General features: G+C 40.4%; 1 protein-coding gene across 1 annotated transcript in view; it reads left to right on the top strand.

Moving 5' to 3' along the window:
• Positions 1 to 19,591, top strand: part of GLB1L3 (galactosidase beta 1 like 3) — a 63,522-nt gene that overhangs the window by 25,198 nt on the left and 18,733 nt on the right. The window contains exons 8-11 of the mRNA XM_023557008.2: positions 102 to 210; positions 6,108 to 6,200; positions 7,614 to 7,695; positions 8,621 to 8,685. Of these exons, the coding sequence (XP_023412776.2) occupies positions 102 to 210; positions 6,108 to 6,200; positions 7,614 to 7,695; positions 8,621 to 8,685 (349 nt within the window). The remainder of the gene's footprint in view (positions 1 to 101; positions 211 to 6,107; positions 6,201 to 7,613; positions 7,696 to 8,620; positions 8,686 to 19,591) is intronic.

The following is a 19,591-nucleotide window of genomic DNA, read 5'->3' as shown; positions in this document are numbered from 1 at the left end:
TACAAAGGGGTTGACTGTCACCGTTGGCCCTGGCCTTGTCCAGCTAGCTCTACTCTTGTCTTCCCGTCTCAAATGCTGAGCTTGCCCTCTTTCACCCCCAGCTGGTTGCTACAAGACCCTGACCTGAAACTGAGGACAACCAACAAGGGCTTTGTTGACGCAGTTGATCGCTATTTTGATCATCTGATTCCCAGGGTAGTCCCCCTACAGGTAAACCAAAGTACCTTTTCTTCTCTCTTTACATTCACATAGGGAAAATTGTTTAGTCTGTGTTAGAATCGAAGCTGACATCCTTGCAGTGCTGAATTCTAGATTTTCATCTTACGCATATAAGCTTTTACTTGTCCTGTCCTTTTACCTGCCAGTGCTTCTGATCTAGTCTAATGGAAGGACCCACATCACACAGGATGGGCTGTGCAAGGTGTCTGGGTTTTCAGCACATGGGTGTTACTGTTGTTCTGGATGTACTGGAGACCTGCCAAACTCACTGATCTTCAAAAAGTTTTACTCTTAAATTATCTTTAAACAGTTTATACAAGTATTTGGTAAAAAACTCAAAATGTGCAAAAGCATTTTATGATGAAATAAAAGTCTCCTCTCCCATGCTGTCCCAAAACCACTCAATTGTATTCTCAAGAAGTAGCCGATTTTATTATATTTTTGTGTGTCTTTCCGGAGATTTTCTACACACATGGAAGAAAATTATTATATTTCTATATATTTACATATGTATATGTATTCTTTTTTATATAGCAGATAAAATTCTCACTATTTGGCATTTTCCTTTTCACTTGAAAATATATTTTGGAAGTCTTGCATATCAGTAGATGTTCTTTATACTGGCTGCATAGCATTCCATACCGCAGATATATCATCATTCACATAACCAGTTCCCTGTTCACAGATTTTAGATTCTTCCATTTGGTGTGAATGATAAATAACTTGGTTCTTGTGTCATTTTGCCCCCCGTGAGTATATCTGATATTGCTTATGCATTCCAGTTTGCTTTAGTCCCAAGAATGTAAAGAGCCCAGACACCACTCATTTTCCTTTCTTCATGGAATACCCGCACCTTACGCATTTGTCAAGAAATACCTTTGTCATCACAGTGTCAACGTACAGCACATAGATGTCCATTACACAATGGAACATTTTATCTGCAGTCTACAAGTTAGCAGTTGTTTCATAGTTGATGTTATTTTGTTTGGTTTTTTAAAGTATAACTTTCTCCTTCTAAACAAGAGGGGCATGTGGTTATTATTTAAATAAAAGTAAATCTTATTTTAAGAAGCTGTTTCTTGATATAGTTGGAGGTGGGATAAAAACCAGGATTATTAGGTAGTAGACTAAAAACTTATTATCTGAGACTTCTGTTCAGGGGACATTATAACAAGGACACAGACCCAGCCCTTTGTAATTAATTCTGAACTGTAAGTTACTCTTACTTGGATAATTATAAACAGAAGAAATGAGATCAGAAAGGGAAGTAATGTGAATGATATTTTAGGAATAAAGTTTCTGCTGTACAGCTTTAGGAGAGGTGAGTGATACCGGAGGTCGGGAGAGGATAGGATGCAGTCCTTATGTTACACTTATGGGTTTGCTGTGTGGAATTGAGGTACATCTTATAAAAGAAGAGCTGAAGCCATGTTTCTGCCTGCATTTTTGCAGTCTAGGTGTGATTCAGCTTAAAGAAAAAATTCAAGCCTTGAGTTGCAATAGTGAAGGATTCTATGGGGAAAATATTAAATGGTACAGGAAGCATCAAAAGAAGATGGAAGGAATACACAGAGTCATTATACCAAAAAGAATTAGTTGATGTTCAACCATTTCAAGAGGTGGCATATGATCAGGAACCGATGGTACTGAAGGAAGAAGTCCAAGCTGCTTTGAAGGCATTGGCAAAAAACAAGGCTCCAGGAATTGATGGAATATCAACTGAGATGTTTCAGCAAACAGAGGTAGTGCTGGAGGAGCTCACTCATCTATGCCAAGAAATATGGAAGACAGCTTCCTGGCCAACTGACTGGAAGAGATGCATATTTATGCCTATTCCCAAGAAAGGTGATCCAACGAATGTGGAGATTATAGAACAATATCATTAATATCACATGCAAGCAAAATTTTGCTGGAGATCATTCAAAAATGGCTGCAACAGTATATTGACAGAGAACTGCCAGAAATTTAGGCCAGTTTCAGAAGAGGACGTGGAACCAGGGGTATCATTCTGATGTCAGATGAATTCTGGCTGAAAGCAGAGAATACCAGAAGGATGTTTACCTGTGTTTTATTGACTGTGCAAAGGCATTCGACTGTGTGGATCATAACAAATTATGGATAACATTGTCAAGAATAGGAATTCCAGAACACTTAATTGTGCTCATGAGGAACCTTTACATAGATCAAGAGGCAGTTGTTCAGACAGAACAGGGGGATATTGATTGGTTTAAAGTCAGGAAAGGTGTGTGTCAGGCTTGTATTCTTTCACCATACCTATTCAATCTGTATGCCGAGCAAATAATTGGAGAAGCTGGACTGCAGGAAGAAGAATGGGGCATCAGGATTAGAGGAAGACTCGTTAACAACCTGCATTATGCAGATGACACAAGCTTGCTTGCTGAAAGTGAAGAGGACTTGAAGCACTTACTAATGAAGATCAAAGACCACAGCCTTCAGTATGGATTGCACCTCAACATAAAGAAAACAAAAATCCTCACAACTGGACCAATGAGCAACATGATGATAAACAGAGAAAAGTTTGAAGTTGTCGAGGATTTCATTTTACTTGGATCCACAATCAACACCCATGGAAGCAGCAATCAAGACATCAAAAGACGCATTGCATTGGGTAAATCTGCTGCAAAGGACCTCTTTAAAGTGTTGAAAGGCAAAGATGTCACCTTGAAGACTAAAGTGTGCCTGACCCAAGCCATGGTATTTTCAATCACATCATATGCATGTAAAAGCTGGACAATGAATAAGGAAGACCATAGAAGAATTGACGCCTTTGAATTGTGGTGTTGGTGAAGAATATTGAATATACCACGGACTGCCAAAAGAATGAACAAACCTGTCTTAGAAGAAGTACAATCAGAATGCTCCTTAGAAGCAAGGATGGCGAGACTGCATCTTACATACTTTGGACATGTTATCAGGAGGGATCGGTCCCTGGAGAAGGATATCGTGCTTGGCAGAGTACAGAGTCAGTGGAAAAGAGGAAGATCCTCAACGAGGTGGATTGACACAGTGACTGCAACAATGAGCTCAAGCATAACAATGATTGTAAGGATGGCTCAGGACTGGGCAGTGTTTCGTTCTGTTGTGCATAGGGTCGCTATGAGTCAGAACCAACTCCACGGCACCTAACAACAACAGCAGGTGTGATTTGGTGGCAGGAATAAAAATTCTGGAACCTTAAAACTAGAAAGATTTTGAATCTGGAAGACCAGGCACAAGTATAAAAGTCACTTACCATTCATATATGTGCAGTAAAGCAAATTTATAAACATCTCATTGAAATCATGAGCATGGAAAACCCCAGAAAAGTTTTAGGAAGCAAAAAATGATAAATTACCAAATTAATACCATTTTAGTTTTCTTAATGGAGTGGTTGTTTTCATTGTTTAAATTATGCAGTAAAAATAGTATTTGAAGAGCAATTACTGCTTTAGTTGGGACCTTTATTCTTCTAATCGTATTTATTTCATAAGGTCTACTCTGAATTCTCCTATGATGGTGATTTTAGAAGTCACATCCTCCGCAATGAAAGAAGATATTGTACAAAAATAAGAATGAATGCTCTCAAATTATTAACTTAGATTTGTGTTCATTCAATAAGGAATCATTGACCTCTTACTGTGTACAGTGTAGGAGTTAGGCTCACAATGGTGAGAAATACAGATAGAGTCCCTACCCAATGAGATTATAGTCCAACAGAGGAGACAAACAGGCACTTACAATACGAGTATTAAATTGCCATTATGGAGCAGGCACAGGTGCTCATAGTGGGCATACAATAAGACCTTGATGAGGAAGGGAGGGTCAAGGTACATTTTCCAGAAAAAGTAACTTTTAAATAGTCACCTGAAGGTTGGTAGGCCTTATTGGCCAGGCAAGGGACAATGGTCAGGAGTCTCCAACACGGATGAAGACTGAATGACAGGAGACAGAATGAGGAGTTGGAAGAACTAAAAGAAGGTCAGCTTGTCTGGAGCGTGGAGTGTGAAGTGGGAGAGGCAAAAGGAGAGGCTATAAGGAAAACAGGCTAAATTGTGATGGTTTCTGTACGCAGGCTAAGGAGATTGGCATTTACTCTGTAGGCACTGGGAACCAAGAAATTGCTCTGTGCGGTGGAATGACGTTATCAGATGTTCACTTTAGAGAGCTTCTTCATTGATATGTACTTTAAGGGATATTTCCTGGCTGGCAAGGAACCCTGCTAGTAGTGGTTAAGCGCTTGGCTGCTAACCAAAAGGCTGTCATTTTGAACCCACCAGCCACTCCATGGGAGAAAGATGTGGCAGTTTGCTTTTTTAAAGATTACAGCCTTGGAAACCCTATGGAATCCTTCTACTCTGCCCTACAGGGTTGCTGTGTGTTGGAATTGACTTGATGGCAACAGGTTTGGGTTTGCTTTTTCCTAGCTGGGGGCTGGGAATTTGGTTGCAGTAATTCAGGAGAGTGACAATGGTGTTTGGACTAGGATAGTGACAGTGGAGGGGAAAGAAGTGGACATATCTGAAAGCTAGTTAGCCAGTACAATTGACGGGACTTGATATTATGATGTGGTAGTTGACTTAAGAAGGAGTGAGATGACCTTTTGGACAATGGGCTGCTTCCTCCTGAATTGGAACAAAAAATGAGCATTTTAATGGGTAAGATTCTGGGCTTAGTTCTGGATCCAATGAGTTTGAGTTACCTGTGGGAGATCAATGAACAGGTGACAAAGAGAAGGTTACCTGCACAGGTCTTTGGTTCAGCAGAGGGATATCTGGGTGGAAGATATGGATTTGGAATCAATAAAATATAGATGGTGAGCACAGCCTTCAATTACTTTTAGTGAATAAACTACTTAAGGAGACAGTAAAGAGACAGAAGAGGAACACCACTTTTAAGAGATGGCAGGAGGAAGAACTGACAAAGGAAAATGAAGAGCAGTGGCCCAAAAAGTAGGAGGAAATCTGGGAGAGTGATGCTAAGGACAGTGAAGAGAGCTCAAGAAGACGGGAATAGATAGACTTGCCTGTGAAACAATCCTGAGAGATTAAGTTGAAAATGAAAGTGTGTCTATTTTGGTCTGCTTTTTAACATTTAGCACAACTATGTCAATGTTGATGGTATTCAGATGGCACCATGGGGTGGAAGTTTTACTACAGTGGGCTAAGGAGTGAGTTAGAAGTAAGAGAGTAGAGAGAGTGAGCATAAAAAAACAAAGACAACTGATAATTTTCTCAAACAGTTTGGCACTTGAGAGAGCAAGAGACTTGTAGCTAAAGGAAAACATTCTTGGAGGTAAATTTCTCTCTCTGTCTCTCTCCTCTGTCTCTTCTCTCCTCTCTTCTCTCTCTCTGTCTCTCTCCCTCTCCTTCCCTCCCCTCCTTCTCGTTCTCTGTCTGTGATGTGAAGGTTTTGAACAAATTTTCATGATGATGGAAATCAGTCAGTTTGAAGGACAGAGTGAAGATACAGTAGAGAGAGGGAACAATCCAAAAACCCAAGCCCCCGAGCAGAATAGGTAGGGATAGGCAATGGGATCCAGCACACAAATAGGGACATATCCTGAGAGAAGGAGGGATCTTCTTTCAATTACCAAGTAGAATGGTGGATAGGATGGGTTCCAGGTGATTTTCAGGTTTGAGATCTCATATTTAAGCAGATAATTATTATGAGAAATAAGGGAAAACTGTACAGCTCCTGCAGCAGTTGTAAGTGACCAGAAGAGACTCGGTGACTATAGGCCCCTGACAAGAGGGATAGCGCCAGAGCTGTAAGGGAACTTGGATCAAAGCATACCACTCTAGGGGTGTTATTTTTAGCAACAGATCCAGAGACCCCAGGCTTTCCCACCAGTAGCCTCACTCTTAAACCCTCATCTGCTTGTGTCTCAGTACCACCGAGGAGGTCCTATCATTGCTGTGCAGGTGGAGAATGAATACGGCTCATATAATAAGGATAAAGACTACATGCCATATGTTCAACAGGTAAGAAACCCTTGGCTTGCTTTATCTGCATATTTGTATGCCTCCTTCCGCAATCTGTCTCTTTTCCAGTGTGCATTTTCTGAGTCCCTGAAGCTTGTGTGACACTGTGCTAGGTACTGTGGAATGTGAGAATATATAAGGTCAAGTTCAGTTTCTCTGTGAATTTACAATGTAGCTAGGGAGATTGAGATGTTCTTAAATAAGTGTATTATAAGGCAGAAGATGGTATTGCCATGTTAACAACTAATAGATTTTCATTAAAACTAGAGTTGGCAAATCTACATCTATAGTAAATAATCTTTCAAGAACTCAATGCTCGTGGCCAGCAACTTGCAACTTTCTGGCCTCTAATATTCATATACTTTTTTCCGTGCTCTTTGCTCCTCTATGTGGGGGTTTCTCAGGCCAGGCAAGAGCTGCAATCCTACCTGGTGTCCTCTCTGGTGGGTATGGCCCCTCCTTTGACTCCCCAGACTCAGGAAGCTGATGAGGTTTCATACTAACCTGGAACCCTTCCCCCGGTTGCTAAGCAGATTGCAGGGCTCCATGGTCTGTCCTGAGGTGGTCTCCTCATCCCAGCCTCCGTCCTTGCCCACTGAGCTTCATCCACACAGAGACTTCTGGGTGGGATGACCTTGAGAGCAATGGCGAGGGCCGTCAGCTGGTCAAGGAAGAGAAAGCATTGGAATGAGGGGAGAAGGACAGGGCTGGGCTGCCTGATATGGGCTGCTCCTGTCCTGAGCTATGGCTGCTGGGTCTGGACAGGGTTGTGAGTCATTCCCTCCACCCATGACTTTTCTCAGGCACAATATAACACCACCAATCAATATTATTTAGCTAACACCATTTCTTTCTTGATTTAAAAACTTTACCACTGTTTTCTACTCCCAGGACCAGATATGGATCAACAAACATATAAGAAGTACAGACAGAATCTTATCTTGTGCTCTGGTCATCTGTCTGCTTAATAAATGTTATTTCAGAATTAGAAATTTTCCCACTGCTCCTGCAGCCATGATATGCTTCCCTGTTTCCTTTGACAGTGTCCAGATGTGACCCGGGTTCTGTGGCTTTTATCTCTGATCTCGGAACATAATGTGTTCCCCAAGTCTTCTTGCTTTCTCTCTGATTTAGATCCTCCTGTAAAATTAGCAGCACGAAGAACCCTGCTCAACAGTATGCTTTCCCCAGGGCTGGGACCATGGGTGTCTGAGCCCATACTCACTGATTTTGCTGTTGATCATGGAAAGTACCATGATGGCTAACAGAGATCCTCCATTACTAAGTTACAGGGGGGTAGGTTTGGAATACAGTCCTTGCCCATCTGAATGCTGGTTGTATTTTATTTCCTAATTTCCTTTTTCTCATGGAAGCAAGGGAAGAGGGGTTCACTTTGTTCTGTTTTCTCCATAGGCCCTGCTACAAAGAGGGATTGTTGAGCTGCTCTTGACCTCCGATAATGAGAGAGATGTGCTCAAAGGCTACATAAAAGGAGGTACAAAGTTAGAGTATCTTAAGGAAGAGCTGAGGCTCTTAGCTAGCCAATTTAAATCTTGAGCCATCTCAGAGAGAACCAAATATATCTCTGATGCCTCTTTTTTCCATGTACATTGAAATGGATCCCAGAGATTTGATATTAGAATAGACGAAAACTCAAGGTCAAAGCTAGTAATTCTATCGCTAACTCCATTATTTTTACTTTGTGCCTGTTGTCTTTAAACAGATTGTTATATCAGCGCTGTTATTGAACAGAGCTATTCTGTCCTTAAATTTTTCTGTGGTTCATCTTTCCATATTTCATAATTTTCCTGTAGCTGAGAATCATCGTTGGTGCTGGAGGTAATTTAGAACCAGGGCCATCTCCACCAACATCTAAGAACCACACAGAGAATCAGAAGATAGGTGTTGTATAAGAAAATTAGCCTAGGCAAAGTCCTGGTCCTGGGATCTTACTGAGACTCAGAGTGGACACGTGGTAGATTCTGGGGAATAAAGTAGCAGGACAGTTCATAATAGAACCAACAAGTGATGGACCAGTCCTTCTGCTCAAGACCTCGATATCATCACTTGATGGTTCTATTATGATTTTAAGACAGGGTGCATGGTGCAGTGGAAAGTGTTCTGAACTTGGGGACAGAAAGCCTATGTTCAATTCCTTACTCAGATCAAGTTGTGCAACCTTGGCCTATTCTACTTCTTTGGGTAATGTGGTTAACTTTAGCCACATATCTTGCCCTTCTTACCTCCTGGTAACCTCACAAATGTCAAATTGATGGGATGTCTGTGGAAGCCCCTATGTAGTGCAGAGTGGGATGCACCCATTACCTTTACTATTAGCATGCCTTCCCTTCTGCTGCACCCCTCCACCTCCTCCTTACCTGATGACACATTTAACACTGCCTCTTTTCTTCTCTTTATAGTGTTGGCCACCGTCAATATGAAGACACTTAGCAGAGATGCTTTTAGTCTGCTTAATAAAGCGCAGGTGAGAACATCTTAGAAATGAAGAACTTTTGCTCCTTTGTCTGCCATAACCTCCTTAGCCTATGCAATTGGTGTTTAATGAAAGACTGGACTTTTCCCTGGGGCCTTAGCAGAATCCCAAAGCAATTCCAGAAGTTTATGCCTTTTGGCATGGGAAGTCGAGGAGAGAATCCCTGCTTCTCTCACCCCTGCTAATGGGTCACCTCATAAGGATAACCTCTCCTCTGGCCTGGATCTGCCTAAGGAAGAATGGGTGAGGGGTGATGGGAGGGAAAACCTTGCTGTGGTAACACAGGGAGATGGCGTTCTCTTTCCTCAATGAAGCTGGAGCTCCTTCATGAGCTCTGTATACTGCTTACAGAGGACTCATCTCTAGATTTTGTGGGGTCAGCCTTTTTTAGCCAGTTTGTGCAAATTATGGGAATAAATGAGTATTGTACCTTGATTTCTTTAGCAGACATTTGTTGTACAGCTCCTAGGTCCCTCTCAGTGATAGCGACAAAGATGAACAAGCTCATGCCCATGAACAAAACCGTGTTCATGTCCTCAGGATTATATCCTTTTTTCCACAGAATAGCTAGATCAGCTCTTAACATGTAATGATGCTCTCTGCTTTTATATCCCTGGTTTCCTGTGTGTCCAGGATCATATTCCAAACCCGTGCCACGGCTGCAAGCCTGGTGTGGCCTGACCCATGTCTTCATTTCCACTTCAGCCCAGACTGCTCTTCCCTCATCAAGGACTTCCTGCAGTGCCTGCAATTTCTGCTTTTGCTCAGTGCTCTCTCCTCAGCCTAACACCCTACTTCAGAGGTTATAGTAAGAGGCCTGGTTCATATTGTTTCCTTTCCTTGCTCATTTCTACATGGCCCATAACCTACCAAAAACTTTGGTTTCTTTTTGTCTTATTTTAAGCAACTTTATTGAAACATAATTTATATACCATTGGATTCACCCATTGTAAGTGTACCATTCAATGATTATAGTAAGTATATAGAGTTATGCTATGATCACAACAATCCAAAATGTTTTCTCATGCCCATTTGCAGTTAATCCCTACTTTTGCGCCTAGCCCCAGGCTACCACTGATCTGCTTTCTGTCTATATATATATTTGCCTTTTCTATACATTCCATGGAAAGCTGGTGGTGTAGCAGTTAAGTGCTACGGCTGCTAACCAAAGGGTCGGCAGTTCGAATCCGCCAGGCGCTCCTTGGAAACTCTATGGGGGAGTTCTACTTTGCCCTATAGGGTAGCTCTGAGTCGGAATTGACTTGACGGCACTGGGTTTGGTTTGGTTTGGCTTATACATTCCATATAAGTTGATCATATAATATATAGTCACTTAGCATAATGTTTTTGAGGTTCATCCATGTTTTAGCACATTAATTCCTTTTAATAGCTGAATAGCATTCCATTGTATGGATATACTAGATTTATCAAGTTTTGTTATTTTAGGACTTGTTCCTAAAAATATCTAAAGCCACAGCCAAATTCAAAGACTATGCAGATTTTCCCTTGTGTCTTTCTTGTTAGTATGTTAATATAGTTAACATGCCCCCACGTGTTGGTCAGTTTGTTGTACTGTGGGGCTTGCCTGTTGCTGTGATGCTGAAAGCTATGCCACCGGTATTCAGATACCAACAGGGTCACCCATGGTGGACAGGTTTCAGCTAAGCTTCCAGACTAAGAAAGACTAGGAAGAAGGACCCTGCAATCTACCTCTGAAAAGTAATAGACAGTGAAAACCTTATGAATAGCAGTGGAACATTGTCTGATATAGTGTCGGAAGATGAACCCCCAAGTTGGAAGGCACTCAAAAAGACGACTGGGGAAGAGCTGCCTCCTCAAAGTAGAGTCGACCTTTATGGCATAGATGGAGTCAAGCTTTTGGGACCTTCATTTGCTGATGTGGGATGACTCAAAATGAGAACAAACAGCTGCAAATATCCATTAATAATCAGAACCTGGAAGGTACCAAGTATGAGTCTAGGATAATTGTAAATCACAAAAATGAAATGGAACACATAAACATCAATATTCTAGTCATTAGTAAGTTGAAATGGACTGGTATTGGTCATTTCGAATCAGACAATCATATGGTCTACTGTGCTGGGAATGACAACTTGAAGAGGAATGGTGTCACATTCATCGTCAAAAAGAACTTTTCAAGATCTATCCTGAAGTACAACGCTGTCAGTGATAGGACAATATCCATGTGCTTGCAAGGGAGACCAGTTAATACGATTGTTATTCAAATTTACACACCAACCACTAAGGCCACAGATGAAGAAACTGAAGATTTTTACCAGCTTCTGCAGTCTGAAATTGATTGAACATGCAATGAAGATGCATTGATAATTACTGGTGATTGGAATGCAAAAGTTGGAAACAAAGGAGAAGGATTCCCGTTGCCATCGAGTCAATTCTAGAGAAGGATTAGTAGTTGGAAAATATGGCCTTGGTGATAGAAATGATGCTGGAGGTCACATGACAGAATTTTGCCAGACCAGTGACTTCTTCATTGAAAATACCTTTTTTCACCAACATAAACGGCAGCTATATATGTGGACCTCGCCAGATGGAATACGCAGGAATCAAATCGACTACATCTGTGGAAAATGATGATGGAAAACTCAATATCATCAGTCATCCAAAGCCAGGGGCCAACTCTGGAACAGAGCATCAATTGCTCATATGCAAGTTCAAGTTGAAAGTGAAGAAAATTACAACAAGTCAATGAGAGCGAAAGTATGACCTTAAATATATCCCACCTGAATTTAGAGACCATCTCAAGAATAGATTCAATGCGTTGAATACTGGTGACCGAAGACCAGACGAGTTGCTGAATGACATCAAGGACATCATCCATGAAGAAAACAAAAGGTCATTAAAAAGACAAGAAAGAAAGAAAAGAAAAATGGATGTCAGAAGAGACTCGGAAACTTGACCTTGAATGTCGAGTAGCTAAAGCAAAAGGAAGATATGATGAAATAAAAGAACTGAACAGAAGATTTCAAAGGGTGGCTCGAGAAGACAAAGTAAAGTATTATAATGACATGTGCAAAGAACTGGAGACAGAAAACCCAAAAGGGAAGAACATGCTCGGCATTTCTCAAGCTGAAAGAACGGAAGAAAAATTCAAGCCTCGAGTTGCAATAGTGAAGGACTCTATGGGGAAAATATTAAACAATGCAGGAAGCATGAAAAGAAGATAGAAAGAATATACAGTCATTATACCAAAAAGAACTGGTTAATGTTCAACCATTTCAAGAGGTAGCATATGATAAGGAGCAGATGGTACTGAAGAAAGAAGTCCAAGCTACACTGAAGGCACTGGCAAAAAACAAGGGGATACTGAATGGCTTAAAGTCAGGAAAGGTGTGTGTCAGGCTTGTATTCTTTCACCATACCTATTTAATCTGTATGCTGAGCAAATAATACGAGAAGCTGGACTATATGAAGAAGAACAGGGCATCAAGATTGGAGGAAGACTTATTAACAACCTGCATTATGCAAATGACACAACCTTGCTTGCTGAAAGTGAAGAGGACTTGAAGCACTTACTAATGAAGATCAAAGACCACAGCCTTCAGTATGGATTACACCTCAACATAAAGAAAACAAAAATCCTCACAACTGGACCAATAAGCCACATCATGAAAAACGGAGAAAACATCGACGTTTTCAAGGATTTCATTTTCCTTGGATCCACAATCAACACCCATGGAAGCAGCAGCCAAGAAATCAAAAGATGCATTGCATTGGGTAAATCTGCTGCAAAGGACCTCTTCAAAGTGTTGAAGAGCAAGGATGTCACCCTGAAGACCAAGGTGTGCCTGACCCGAGCCATGGTATTTTCAATAGCATCATATGCATGTGAAAACAGGACGATGAATAAGGAAGACCGAAGAAGAGTTGACGCCTTCGAATTGTGATGTTGGCGAAGAATATTGAATATACTACGGACTGCCAAAAGAACGAACAAATCTGTCTTGGAAGAAGTGTGGCCAGAATGCTCCTTAGAGGCAAGGATGGCGAGACTGTGTCTTACATACTTTGGACATGTTGTCAGGAGGGATCAGTCCCTGGAGAAGGACATGATGCTTGGCAGAGTACAGGGTCAGCGGAAAAGTGGAACACCCTCAATGAGGTGGATTGACACAGCGACTGCAACAATGAGCTCAAGCATAACGATTGTAAGGATGGCACAAGACCAGGCAGTGTTTCGTTCTGTTGTGCATAGGGTCGCTATGAGTCGAAACTGACTTGACGGCACAACAACATTGATTTCTAGGTTAATGCTGTTGAAGTCAAAGAACATACTTTGTACGATTTCTGTTCATTTACATTTGCTAAAAAAAAAAAAATTTTTTTTAAGGTTTGTTTTATGGCTCATAAGATGGTCTTTCTTAGTCTTGCATTTATTGATCAATTTCCATTAGGTTAAGCTGATTGATATTATTGTTCAGGGTAATCTATATCCTTACTGATTTTCTGTGTACTTCTTCTATCAGTTATTACAAGAGAATTGTTGACATCTCTAAATGTAATTGTGTGTTTATCCATTTATCCTTTTAGTTCTATTGATTCTATTAGTTATTGCCTCATGCATTTTGAAGCTCTGTTTTTAGGTGCACACATATTTAAGAGTGTTTGATTTTCTTGGAGAGTGACCCCTTTATTATTATATAATGTCCATCTTCCTTGCTCAGAAGTCTACTTTATCTGATATAAATATAATCACCCCAGCTTTCTTTTGGTTAGTATCTGCATGGTATGTCTTTCTCTCTTTACTTTGTACCTATCTAAAAGTCTTTGCATTTAAAATAGATTTCTTGTAGACAGCATATAGTTACATATTGCTTCCCCCAGCCCCATCTTTTTTTCCTCCTTATTTTTCAGTTTGGTTAATTTCTATTCACTTATTTTTAAGTTCACTGATTCATTCCTGGCTCTGTAGAGTCTACTGTTGAGCCCATTGAAGGAATTCTTCATTTCTACTGTGGTGTTTTTTGTTTTGCTTTTCCTGGCATTTCCGTTTGATTCTTTCTTAATAGTTTCCATCTCAGTGCTAAAATTACCCATCTGATCTTGCATGCTGTCTGCTATTATAGCTTTTAATATGTTAAGTTATTTTAACTTCCCTGTCCGATCATTCCAACAATCTGTGTCAATATTTGAGTCTGGTTTTGATGACAGCTTTGTCACTTCCAAGTGTTTGTTTTTTTCCCACCTTTTTGTATATCTCATAATTCTTTTATTGAAAGCTGGACATCTTCTGTAGGGCCTAGATACTGGAGATAGGCATGCTTTTCCTTCTGCTAGGCCTTTAATGTAGGATTTTTATTTTTTAACTTAGTCAGAAGTTGGGCTGAATTTGAGGTTAACTGTAGCTATGGTTATGCTCAGTGAACCATATACTTCAAAGTCCTCCAGGAATATCTTGTGACTAGGGTAGGTGAGGGCTGGTTTGGCCAAAGTTATTTTCTCCATGTCTGCACCTCCCTTGGCTTTGGGTCTTCTGTTTTTATTTTGCCCCAGAGAGAATCTATCTCTTGCACCTCTCTCACTTTAATTTTTACTCTACACCGGTTTAGCCTGAGGATGAGGAAGGAAACGCATTCTTTGATATTCTAATTAAGCCTCCTTCTAGGGAGACTAAGGAGTGGGGCCTTTGTATGCTTCTACTTCTCTGGCTGGAATTCTGGGCCTAAAAAAAAACTCTTCTCCCAAGATGGCGCAGTGGTTAGGATCTTGGCTGCTAACCAAAAGGTAGAGAGCTTGAATCCACCAGTTGCTCCTTGAAAACCCTATGGGGCAGTTCTACTCTGTCCTATAGGGCTGCTATGAGTTGGAATTGACTCAATGGCAACGGGTATGGTTTTCCCAAGGGTAGTGCTTTATTTCCTGTTCCCTTTTCCCAGATGCAGTGAGTTTCTACCAGTGTCCTAAGGTGATGGCTTTTGCTGCTCTTCCCATTTCAGATTAAGACTTGTGTTTCCTAGAGAATGTAGGAGAGATGGGTCTAGGAGAAGATTCCACAGTGACTGCTGCTCATCTCCCCTAGCTACTACTGGAAGGGAAGCATACTCAGGATTCTCCCCAGTCTTCCCTGTGAACACCTGGTAGAATTCTGTGGAGGTAAAAACTGCATGAGGATGCAAGTCCCCCTATATGTACTGCTCTGGGGGCTTCACACTTTCTTGCTAGCCCAGGCTTTAGCAGTTCTTTAAAACTTTCTATTTGTAACTCATTCTCAGCAGTAAGGAGCCTTGGTGGCACGGTGGTTAAGTGGTTGGCTGCTAACCTAAAGACTGGCAGTTCGAACCCACTAGTCACTGCAGGGGTGAAAGAGATGGCAATCTGCTTTCATAAAGATTACAGCCTTGGCAACCCTATGGGGCAGTTCTATTATAGAATCACTATGAATGGGAATCAACTTGATGGCAATGGGTTCTTGGCTGTATCTCTGGGTAAGCAAATGCTTGGGTCATTTTTCTCCCAGTAGGCATCAGATTTTCCCAAGATTTTGGGTTATTTGGTTGCTCTTTGACCTTAGTTCTCTGATGTGTTCAAGGAAAGTCATTAATTGGTGGAAGTTGTGCTAGCTTTGACTTTGTTTTGAGGATGGGGTTTCTGTTCTTTCTGGCTTTCTACATATTTGAACTGAAAGCGCAAGCCTCTATTTCCTTCTGAGCTAATTCTGTTGTTTTAGTTTTTTTCTGGGAAGTTATCCATTTCACCTAGGTTTTTAAATATAGTGGAATAAAATTATGTATAATATTCTCTTATCTTTTAAATGACCACATAATTTGTGGTGATAGTTCCTTTTTCATTTCTGATATACGTATTTTTCTTTTCTTTTTTTTTTTGTTTTATCAGTCTCATCAGAAGTATGTTAATTCTCATCAAAGGATCTTTATTTTTAAATTTTGTCTATTGCTTACTAATCTCAATTTTTTATAGACCACTCTTGTGTTCATTATTTATTTTACTCTTTTTGGCTTATTTTGCTGTTCTTTCTAATTTCTTAAGATGGATAATTAGCCCCGAATTTTATTAGTTTTGTTGATTTGTTTTAATATAAGCATTTAAGGGTATAAATTCCTTATTAGCTGTAGCCCATGAATTTTAATATTTGATATTTTTAGCATACTATTATCCAGAATATTTTGAATATTTAATATGATTGCTTCTTTGACCTATGGGTTGTTTTAGAAGTAAATTTCTTAATTTCCTAATGTATGGAGCCAGTCTTCCTTCCTTCCTTCCTTTTTTCTTAATTTTATTGTAGTCATAGGACATACTCTGCACCATTTTAAACTTCTGGAGTTTTTTTTCCTTTTTGTTAATTCAGGACTTTTTAATATACCTGATGCATTTTCACCAATTGTAACCATGATGTTCTTGATGTTTAAGTGTCTTCTTTTTGACTGCGTGGAAGCTCCTGAAAGCTGGCTATTTTTTTTTTTTTTTTTGACATGACCTCTTCAGTCTTTGATAGCTTCCTTGGTTTCTGGCAAAGAAAGTGTCCCAGACTCATTGTAATGCAATGAATCACTTTTATATGGACTTTCTAGCCATGGTCTTATAGCTTCCACAAAATTATTGGCTGGGACTATGCAAATTGAGTGACTTCTGGTCTCCTAAGGGGATTGGACAGTTCGTGGTCCTCGTGGGAGAGCCATGCCTTGAAATTATCAAGGGGTTTCCTTATATAAGGGCCAGTCACACAGAGGTTCGGGGGGACCTCAATACCATCAAGAAGATTCTGGAGCAGAGAGTGTGCTTTGGACCAAGGACCTGGAGACCCTGCACTGAGAACCTCTTAGACCCAGAAGAAAGAGCTGTAACACTGAAAACAGCACGAGACAGTGAGAAACAATGGTGGTGAGCTTGCCAACTCAGAACAAGATGGCTGCGAAGGGTTTGTTAGCCCACAGAGTGAAAGCTGAGTGGATCTTTGAGCAGGAGGCTTGCCAGAAGAGCTAAAAGAGCTGTAATACTTGCCCATGAAGGATAGAGGCCTGAGTGTGCCCTGTGCAGGGGTTGCCTTGGAGGATCCTGTGAAGAGGTCTTCCTACAGCAGGGCAGAGCTGAATGCCTCTGGGCAGGAGGCTTGCCAGTGGAGCTAAAAGAGAAGTCGGAGTATGCCTCATGCAGGGATTGCATGCTTCCAACCCTAGGCCGTGGAGGCCTGGATACTGTGGCAGCAAGAGAGCCTCTCAGGCCCAGGTAGCATAGCAGAAGTTGGCAGTAAAGGCCAGCAAGGCCCAAAGGCAGAACAGAAGTCTTGGGAGCCGTGCAGGCCTCCTGAGCAGTGTGGTGGTAGCAAGAGGCTGTGGAGACGAGAAGACAACATCTGACATCTGACCTGAACCATGGTGTGCCTGCCCAGCGACATAAGATAGACATGGGTAATTTGGGGAAGAGTAAGCATTTCCCCTTTTGGGAATCTGTTTTATTATCCATTTGCCTTCTATTGATGATAATGGCTTTCACTTTGCCTACCGTTTAAGTGTATCATCTGTCCAGCTTGATCACAGATGCACGCACCCTCCATAGAATGGTTGATACTGATATGTGTACATGCCTCATTCCTAGAAGTCTTACCGCTGCCTGGAAGTTTGAGGCACAACTTGTCTATATGTGCAGTGCAGATAGACAGACATGTACATACATTCATCTTAGACATTTCCAGTGTTAGACCTAGAAATAGCTGTTTCTCCTAGGGACCCTGTTTCTTCTATATAACATAATCTACTTGCTTGCTACTGAATTGCCATTAATCCCGGGCATTTACAATGTACATGGCCAGGACATAGGTATTTTTTTTAAAGGGGAATATCATGAATTTCCATTGATATTTTAAATACAAATTTAAAACTATAGAGTTTATACTTATCTTCTTTTATTTATGCTTTTATTTTTGCTTCTCTGATTCTGGAAATCTTAGTTGCTAACAATATTCACTTAATTATTATTTAATTAATTATGCAACACATTTATAATAGGTTTAAAATAAGAGCACCAATAATATTACTGAAAATAAGAAAACTTACTGATCTTTCAGATTTCTGTGGTTTCTCTTTTATCCTTAAACTGTATTGCCCAGAGAATGTGTAGTTAAAACTATGAGTCAGAGTTGACTTGATGTCACACAATACCAACAAGATTATATGGAATAATTTCTTCATTTTATATAGTTATTTTATCAACTTGATATAAAGTTAAATTCATTTAAGTTTTTTTTTTCAATATTTAGGTATTGCTCTTAAGTATTTTTTAATTTGATTTTATTTTGTGTTTACATCCTACCAATAATCAATTTTTGTACATGTGTAGTATATTTGCTGCTCATGTGACTGTCAGTTTCTTGTACTATGGGGATTTGCATGTTCCTGTGATGCTGGAAGCTATGCCACCAGTATTCAGATACCAGCAAGGTCACGCATGGCAAACAGGTTTCAGCTGAGCTTCCAGACTAAGACAGACTAGGAAGAAGCACCCAGCAGCCCACTGCTGAAAAGAATTAGCTAATGAAAATGTTACGAATAGCAGCGGAACATTGTCTGATGTAGCGCTGGAAGATGAGCCCCCCATGTTGGAAGGCACTTAAAAAGATGACTGGGGAAGAGCTGCCTCCTCAGAGTAGAGTCGACCTTTATGACATGGATGGAGTCAAGCTTTTGGGACCTTCATTTGCTGATGTAGCACGACTCAAAATGAGAAGAAACAGCCGCAAACATCCATTAATAATCAGAACCTGGAATGTATGAAGTATGAATCCAGGAAAATTGGAAATTGTCAAAATGAAATGGAACACATAAACATCCATATCATAGGCATTAATGAGCTGCAGTGGACTGGTATTGGCCATTTTGAATTGGACAATCATATGGTCTACTACGCCAGGAATGACAATCTGAAGAGGAATGGCATTGCATTAATCGTCCAAAAGAATGTTTCAAGATCTATCCTGAAGTACAACGCTGTCAGTGATAGGATAATATCCATACGCCTATAAGGAAGACCAGTTAATATGACTATTATTCAAATTTACGCACCAAACACTAAGGCCACAGATGAAGATACTGAAGATTTTTACCAGCTTCTGCAGTCTGAAATTGATTGAACACGCAATGAGGATGCATTGATAATTACTGGTAATTGGAATGTGAAAGCTAGAAACAAAGAAGAAGGATCGGTCGTTCGAAAATACGGCCTTGGTGATAGAAACGATACCGGAGGTCACGTGATAGAATATTGCAAGACCAGTGACTTCTTCATTGCAAATACCTTTTTTCACCAACATAAACAGTGACTAGACATGTGGATCTCACCGGATGGAATACACAGGAATCAAATTTACTACATTTGTGGAAAGAGACAATGGAAAAGCTCAGTATCATCAGTCAGAACAAGGCCAGAGGCCAAATGTAGAACAGACCATCAATTGCTTACATGTAAGTTCAAGTTGAAACTGAAGAAAATTAGAACCAAAGTATGACCTTGAGTATATCCCACCTGAATTTAGAGACCATCTCAAGAATGTATTTGATGCCTTGAACTCTAATGACTGAAGACCAGACAAGTTGTGGAATGACATCAAGGATATCATCCATGAAGAAAGCAAAAGGCCATTAAAAAGACAAGAAAGAAAGAAAAGACCAAAATGGATGTCAGAAGGGACTCTGAAACTTGCTCTTGAATGTCGAGTACCTAAAGCAAAAGGAAGAAATGATGAAGTAAAAGAACTGAGCAAAAGGTTTCAAAGGGTGGCTTGAGAAGACAAAGTAAAGTATTATAATGACATGTGCAAAGAGCTGGAGATGGAAAACAGAAAGGGAAGAACACGTTCGGCATTTCTCAAGCTGAAATAACTGAAGAAAAACTGAAGCCTCGA

Source organism: Loxodonta africana, chromosome 15, assembly GCF_030014295.1.
Source record: "Loxodonta africana isolate mLoxAfr1 chromosome 15, mLoxAfr1.hap2, whole genome shotgun sequence".
NCBI classification, from domain to species: Eukaryota; Metazoa; Chordata; class Mammalia; order Proboscidea; family Elephantidae; genus Loxodonta; species Loxodonta africana.
The sequence above is the reverse complement of the archived record's forward strand: the minus strand, read 5'-3'. Positions and strand labels throughout refer to the sequence as shown.